Source organism: Theobroma cacao, chromosome 4 (genome assembly GCF_000208745.1).
Source record: "Theobroma cacao cultivar B97-61/B2 chromosome 4, Criollo_cocoa_genome_V2, whole genome shotgun sequence".
Lineage (NCBI taxonomy): Eukaryota > Viridiplantae > Streptophyta > Magnoliopsida > Malvales > Malvaceae > Theobroma > Theobroma cacao.
In genome coordinates, this window is record NC_030853.1 from 10,959,139 (window position 1) to 10,966,820 (window position 7,682).

At 33.8% G+C, this 7,682-nt stretch overlaps 1 protein-coding gene across 3 annotated transcripts; it reads left to right on the forward strand.

The window, feature by feature from the left end:
* On the forward strand, window positions 968-5,074 carry LOC18601370. Of its 3 annotated transcripts, none has more exons than XM_018120372.1 (9): window positions 968-1,283; window positions 1,844-1,930; window positions 2,029-2,439; window positions 2,932-3,067; window positions 3,243-3,405; window positions 3,526-3,795; window positions 3,985-4,179; window positions 4,442-4,564; window positions 4,658-5,074. In XM_018120372.1, the coding sequence occupies exons 1-9, from the start codon at window positions 1,109-1,111 to the stop codon at window positions 4,748-4,750; spliced, it is 1,653 nt and encodes a 550-aa protein (XP_017975861.1). In that variant the 5' UTR covers window positions 968-1,108; the 3' UTR covers window positions 4,751-5,074. The 3 variants fall into 3 exon arrangements, with proteins under 3 accessions (XP_017975861.1, XP_007032355.2, XP_017975862.1); XM_007032293.2 differs by having other exon boundaries at window positions 970-1,283; window positions 3,667-3,795; XM_018120373.1 differs by having other exon boundaries at window positions 970-1,283; window positions 1,850-1,930.

The window sequence follows — 7,682 nt, forward strand, 5'->3', positions numbered from 1 at the left end:
AGGTTGAAAACAATTAACAAATTCTTTAAAAGAAAAAATGCAGATCGTCCAAATGATTTTTCTACGTTTCCTCAATACTTCAACTTATAAACAAAAGTAATATGAATCAAAATGTCCAACAATCAATCTTAAAAAAAATAAACCTTTTCAGTACATAATTTTTAATTGATGAATTTGAATTCAGAAAATATAGTCAAAACATAATTTTTCTAAAAAACTATTATAAGTCTTTTTTTTCTTAATTTACATGTTATATAAAATTATTTTTTATTAACAATCTTTTGATTATTAATTAAGTTTAATATATTAATTTATAAAATTTTTAACATTTACTCATCTATCTCTAGTCCCTAACAAAAGTTGGCTAACTCCGTCCCTAATTGTGCATAGATAAAAATTTTAATTCTATTGAATATTTTCATTAAATAATAATGTACTTAACTCATGATATTTGTAAATTTATTATTAAAATTTTACATCATAATTTATAAATAAAATAAATATAAATATAAATATTCACATATAATTCAACCCATAAAGTAAAAGTGCAAAATTATAAATTACAAATAGGTATGGGCTCCTAATTGTGTACTTCGTCATCATATAATCCCCGAAGTTGGTGCAAGCCATGAAAATGCGACGTCCACGTGTTTCCTTTCTGGAGGTTCAGGCCATCTACCAGAACCCAAATCTAAGCATCCTCAAAACTCGTACGCTTCCACTGTTTCACACGTGGAAGTCAAACCAAACCCAAGTCCACTTTGTTTACACGATTTTACCTTGCCCACCTTCCACGGGTCACAGCCACCACCGTCCGATCAGTTCACACGCCACTAGAACCCCAGTTGGACAAGCCGGTTTCGCTCCTTTGATTGACTTTTCAAAGCCATGGCCCTTTGCGAGTTCCACGCTGTCGCTAAAGACTTGGAAAAAATTGCGATGTTGCTTTCCTTTTTTAAAATAAATACTATTCTTTTGGAATTTTCACTCGAGAGTAACTTTAACAATCAAAAACTCTGAAATCTGAACCCATACATTGCAATATATCAAAGTTACAAAACTTTATGCTGTTTTTTGTGAATTTGAGAGACACCCACAAAAAAAAAAAATGGGAAGTTGTGTCTCGAAGCAAGGAAGCTTTGGGGGATTTGCAAAGGAGGAGAAAAGGAAGATTTTGAGGAGAAGAAGGATAATTAAAAGGAGGGTTTCTTCTCGTAAGCTTGAACATGGGGAGCTTTGTGGTGCTTCTAAGGACTTTTCTCGTGCTAGTTCTGCAATCCAAGGTTAACCCTTTTTTATTTCAGAAAGAAAATTTTTGGCTTTGTATTATTCAAGCCTGTTAGTCTTTTGATTTCTGGGTTGGAGTGACTTAGAAATATTTTTTGGATTGAATACATGAAGTTATAGTTTTGGAATTATGGGCTTAATGAAGAGGGGTTTCGAGATAAGTGATTAGAAATTATAGTCCCATTTCATAAAGTATTAGCAATGCTAAAGGAGAACAGTTTTCATAGTCAGGCAAGAATTATTCACTTCTCTGAGTTTTGATCATTCATGAATTTTCACTTGTATTTACTGGATTTTGGTTTTTTGTGTGGATCATTAGTTGTTTGTAACTCTACTTTTACTCTGGAGTTCAAATAATCTAAAAGCTGGTTTGGATGATTGCTATGTGTGTATTAGATTAACTTCAAAATTCTGTATTTAACTTCACCGCCAGTTCATAAGATAAGCGTGTCCTTATCCTTTTCTTTGTGTTTGATCGTTGTTGAATTAACTTGTATTTTTTAATAGGTTTTAAGTTTATGTAAAATTTGATCTTGATTTTTGGTTTGGTTGCTAGTGACAGGAAGTGCGGACTTGGCATGGTGGGATTGTTTTTCGGTGTTTGAGTCTGAAGCGGACGATGATTTTTATAGTCTAAATGATGGTATGTATTTAAGCATATGGTTAGTTGAATCTAATTTTGTGAGAGAATTAAGCTTGATAAGGATTTGAATTCTTAATGTCATTTCATGTTGCATGCAGATGTGGTCTCTATGACTGGCTCTGAAATTGTATCTGTATTAAGTGTATCTTCTCCAAGAGATTTGAGTCTAACAAGCAAAACTGAAACTGTTACTTCAGTTCTTTCCTCTGGCCAACAACAGAAGTCGACGGAAAAAAACACTAATTCTCAATTGAAGGCGAATGATAATCCCACTGAGGGGAGTCCTGTATATGTGGATGATATTTCTAGTGAAAGTACTCGTGGGGATGAAAAGCAAGTGGTGCATCATGTTGGACTTGCTGCACATACTTGCTTGCCTTGTATTCCTTCAACTGCCCTGTCACTAGAGAAAAAAAGATCGTTTGGCCCAGGTACACTTAGTTCAAGGAGGAAAGCACATCTGAAACTTTCCTTTAAGTGGAGGGACGGACATGCCAATCCAACAGTAGGTGGGTGTTACCAACTTTTTCCTTCTCATCCTTAACTATCTTCTATATTTGTCCATTTTTCTATGGCTATATGCCTAGATAATAATTTCAATTGCTGTTGTTTACATCAACCCTCAAGGTTTTTAGATGTTCTAGGTGGTATCTCACCTTTCTCTTTCCCTAAAAGGGGAAAGAAATTGGTGAGGTTTTTATAGAAATATCTGTTGCCTTTCTCTGAGCACAAAAGTAATCGCGCTTACTGGAGATCTCTGGATTTGTCAATGGTCTGCTATAAATGAGAACTTAAAGATTATTCTTTTCTAAAACTAGTTAAGGGCAATTTTATTGAATGTGCATTTTGTAGAGTAATTTGTAACATATAGCATAGTGATGACAGTTGCTAGATCAGTTGTGCTTACTAAATATTCTGATGCCTCTTATGCTTTGTAATTATTGATGACACATTTATCATATGGCTTATGTGTACATGTGCATGGTCTTATTTTGTCTCAGTTTCTCCCAAGGTGCCTTTGCAAAGACCAATAGCTGGTACCTCAGTTCCATACTGTCCGAAAGAGAAGGACATGCCTGATTGTTGGTCTCCTATTGAGCCAAGTTCCTTCAAGGTCCGCGGCCACAATTACTTTAGGTGAGAGCATATTTTCTTCATTGGTTTAAATTTTCTTCTTAAATGCACATTCATGCAACTTGGATTATCTGCTTTACTATCGATTTTGTAGTTATAGACTCTGATCACTTATTGAATTTTTTCTTGTTATTGGCTAACTGAATTCAGTGCTGTCTTCTGTATGCTCTTTTGACAGGGACAAAAAGAAGGAATTTGCTTCAAACTCTGCAGCATTTTATCCCTTTGGAGTTGATCTCTTCTTATCTCAGCGCAAAATTGATCACATTGCTCGTTTTGTGGAACTTCCTGTTTTTAATTTATCTGAAGAAATTCCTTCTATTCTTGTTGTAAATATTCAGGTACTTGTACCTTCTCATTTTTACCTTCGTTTCCCCCAGAATTTACTCCCTATGGTTGTCTGCATGTTTTCCTGACTAAAAACTGGAAAAAGACATTAATGCAAAACTTTTCCTCCCAAGGTTAACTTGAAGTATGTCCATTACAGAAGTATGCTCAAAGTGTTGATAGGCCCAAATCTCTTTGTCCACGTGGGTAGGGACAGAAATTTCTTCATTGTCAGACATACTCTCATTTATATTGACATTTTTCTTTACCTGCAGATACCATTGTACCCTGTTACGATCTTTCAAAGTGAAAATGATGGAGAAGGAATGAATTTGGTTTTGTACTTTAAACTATCTGAAAATTACTTGAAAGAGCTCTCACTTCGGTTTCGAGAAAATATTATAGTAAGACAAATGCATCTTTAGCTTTCTGCTTCTATGGTAGACATTTAATTTTTGGGAGTCCCTTGTTTGATACATTGCTTTGTCATTATTTATCTTAATGCATACTTGTTATTTTACATCATGTTTGAAAATTAGTAGTAGTATCTAATTCATTACTTTTTCTTTTTCTTTTTTCTTTTTAATAAACAGAGGTTAATTAATGATGAGGTAGAGAGAGTTAAAGGCTTCCCGGTAGATACTATTGCACCTTTTAGGGAAAGATTGAAAATGATGGGCCGAGTGGCAAATCTGCAAGATCTTCATTTAAGCACAGCTGAGAAGAAGCTTATGAATGCTTATAATGAAAAGCCTGTTCTGTCACGTCCTCAGCATGAGTTTTACTTGGTAATTCTTTCTATAGACGTTTCTATTTGATCAATACCTATTCTTTTAATAAACTACTTGTATTAATTTACAGAATACGTAAAAATTCCTGCCGACACTAGGATTCTTTCTCAATTTTTGTTGCTGCTCTTTTTATTATTTTTGCTGGATTTGTGAACTTCAATTTTCTTAAGACGAGATTATACACATGATAAGTAGTATGGATTAAGGTAAGGTTGTTGTGTACAATACATATGATTCGTATGGTTTGAAATTCTTGCAGGGAGAAAACTACTTTGAGATCGATCTGGATTTGCATAGATTTAGCTACATCTCTAGAAAAGGCTTAGAAGCATTCCAGGACAGATATAAGCTGTGTATGCTGGATTTTGGCTTGACAATTCAGGTAAATCTCTTGACTGTTCAAGTCTGCTTTTTATATTTTAAGATTTTAATCTGACATGCACTTGATATTATATATGTTGAAATGTTTAAACAGGGAAATAAAGCTGAAGACTTGCCAGAGAGTATACTATGCTGCATACGCTTGAATCGAATCAACTATAGTAATTACCATCAACTACGGCTATAAGCGAAGACCCTCGTTTACTATTGCCAATCAATCAATCAATAGTTGATCAAGAATACAATAAGTTCTTACCTTTTTGATTTTTGCCCCCTTCTAAACCTTCATTCCTTGTTTTGTCACAACCTAGATTTTGCCTTGGTTTTAGGGTGCATATAAAACTTGTAACTTCCAATTGTGATATGAGTGTATTTTTTTTTTATTTTTCATTTGTATAGAAATATTCGGATGTACAGTTGTCACCAAGGTGAAGAAAGGAAATAAAAGAAGAGGCACGAAATATCTATACTATATATTATTATCTATTAAAAGTGACCTCAATTTGGCCAATATCCTTTGCTTAGTTCTGGTCCTGCTGATGTATTGAGTTAGGGAAAATTCATTCCCATGATCTATGAATATTTGACTATGCCTTTCAAAAAGAAAAAAAAGAGTTCAAATTGGATTCCGATCCTCTGCAGGGGTTCTTTTTTGGGTTTTCAACGGTGGCTTTTTTGGTGATTGTAGAATTTTTTAGTCTTCTTTTGTCTTTTAACCAGCAATCTTTCCTTTGCCTTGAGAGCGGTTTTGAGTTTTTAATTATGCTTACATATTATTTTGATCTATTTCATTGGTTTTTTATTTTATTTTATTTTGTTTTGTTTGTGTTTATTTCCTTCAATTTTTTTGCTCTTTGATTTGTTGAGGTGTTGTTCTTCTCGATTTTATTACTTCTTTGTATTTTGGTTGGCAATTTTTTTTCTGCTGGTTGGTTCTGTTTTTGACTTCCATGATTTTGATTGCTTTTCAAGTTGGTTTGGTTTGATATTTGTTTTGACTTGATTGTTTACTTGGTGCTCCAAATTTGGTTTGGTTTGTTTTTTGGCTTTGTTTCTTATTTTTTGTATGTTTGATTTCTGTTGTTGCTTTCGTTGTCTTCCTTTCTGAGTTCTTTGATCTTGTTGTCACTTTAATTATTGTTTGGGTTGTTTTTCTCATTTTTGGAATTCAGTTTTGTTCGGAATGGGTTTTGGAGGGCTTTTTTTCTTTAATGTTGTGTCAATTCATTGTTTATGGTTTTTTTTATCCTTTTCTGTAATATTTAATTTGGTTTTGTTTTTTCTTTAATTTTCTACTTTTAGGAATTTTTTAGCCTTTTATATTCTTGACAGATTATTTTCTTTTGCTGGTATAAATCGGTTTGATCTTTTAAAAATATTTCTAAACTATGACTTTCAAGCAGTTAACATACAAGTAAATAATTTTTCTTTATACAATACAATGCTCACATGTAGTTGCCAATTATTCAAATCTTCACTGTTTTTCAATATTGCATACTTTACTTCTCTTTTTTTTTTTTCTCATAATTGATAACATCCCATATTATTTACCATGCACATTAAATATTACCCTCTTTCTGACCATCAATATATACTTTAATATTAGCAATTTAGTTAAGTGTACTGTTTCGATATCATCAATCACATAATTAAAGTTAACAATTTGTTCTACTATATTCCTCTAATAACATCAAACAAGTAACTAAACTTCTATTCAAAATAATAAAACCTTTCATATAATATTTCGAGCATGCTCACAAAATAACAATTTTCCAACACGAAGTACGGGAAGCACTCTAGCGTGTGTGTGTATATATATATTAGTTTTAATTTCTAAACCCAGTTTTAGGTCATTAGATGGGGCTCTTTGGGACAGCATCATGGAGCAAAGGATTTATCCATCATTCATGCTGGGACAAGATTACCCGTCATCTGTTGAATTTGCTGTTGCCCTCAATCAAACATTTCGAAGCATGACTGTTTGTGAGCAAAGTGTTCAGATCCATCCAGTATTAAGGACTGCTGGTTGGATGTGCCTGTTTTTTGGCATACTGAGAAGCCACGCCCACCCCAATGCAGACCTTGGTGGCTCATTCATGCAGAACCAACTGCATTCTGCATCTTTTCCGATCCTTTGCTTATCTGTTCTGAGTTCTATATGTTTCTGGAATTTGTTTATTTTCATTTGCATATGGAATATAACTTCCTGGAATCTCTTGATAATAGCCTAATAAATTTCCATAAAATATAAGCATGTATGAATAGAAGAGTAATGATAGTAGGAGATATCTTCTCCTGAAAACACTTCGTCTTTAAATGAAATTCGGAATCAATAACATTCATCTTACATTCTTTTTTATAGACAAGCAGATCCGTTTTCAGGCCGACCAAAATGGATTGGAGAAATCATGTGCAAAGAGAACATCAATTCAATTCGATATAAACAAAAATAATTTGTGGGTAATTTTCTGATTAAAACTTAAAATACTTACCATTCGAGGACAAAGAATGCGAAACTTCAACACCAGGCATACTACTTTCTAAACCATGCATAGGAAAGCATTGTTTTTGTTTCTTTTTTGGGTTTTCTTTCGCTTCAAATTAAATTGAACTCAAGCAAATGATTTAATGAAAAATGAATGAATAGAAACCAAGTATGTGCAATGTATTTATACAGAAGAGGATAGAGAAATGGATGTAAAGGAAAGATCCTGTGCCTATGCCGTTGGTCCCATGCATCGTCCGAAAAGCACAGAGATGCCACACCTTTGAACCTTGGGTGGAGAATCATTGTTTTCTGGTCTAGGAGGTACTTGAAAGTTGGTTGGTTGTAGGTGAAGAATCTCTTCATGTGGCGGAGAAAAAGTTTCCTCAGGGCTCCTAATGCTTGGAAGGTTTCCCTCAAACCTTCTCTCCCCAGCTGCGGCATTAGGCAAACCAGTTTTTGGGTCGATTATGTGGCGATCATTCCATATACGGCCTGATGAACCTTGTCGCCGGAACGAGACAGATGATCTTTGCAATGTTGTCATTGATCAGAATTCTCTCTCTTCTTAATTTTTCGTTGCTTGCTCTACTCTCTTGGCTAGTTTTATCTTTTTGGATTGTTTTCTATTAAC

Bases quoted from the DNA above. Each gene is read 5' to 3' on its own strand.
- LOC18601370 (XM_018120372.1), top strand. From the start codon at position 1,109: ATGGGAAGTTGTGTCTCGAAGCAAGGAAGCTTTGGGGGATTTGCAAAG. The intron at 1,931-2,028 runs GTATGTATTTAA...TGTTGCATGCAG, and splicing joins TTTTTATAGTCTAAATGATG to ATGTGGTCTCTATGACTGGC. The intron at 4,565-4,657 runs GTAAATCTCTTG...ATGTTTAAACAG, and splicing joins ATTTTGGCTTGACAATTCAG to GGAAATAAAGCTGAAGACTT.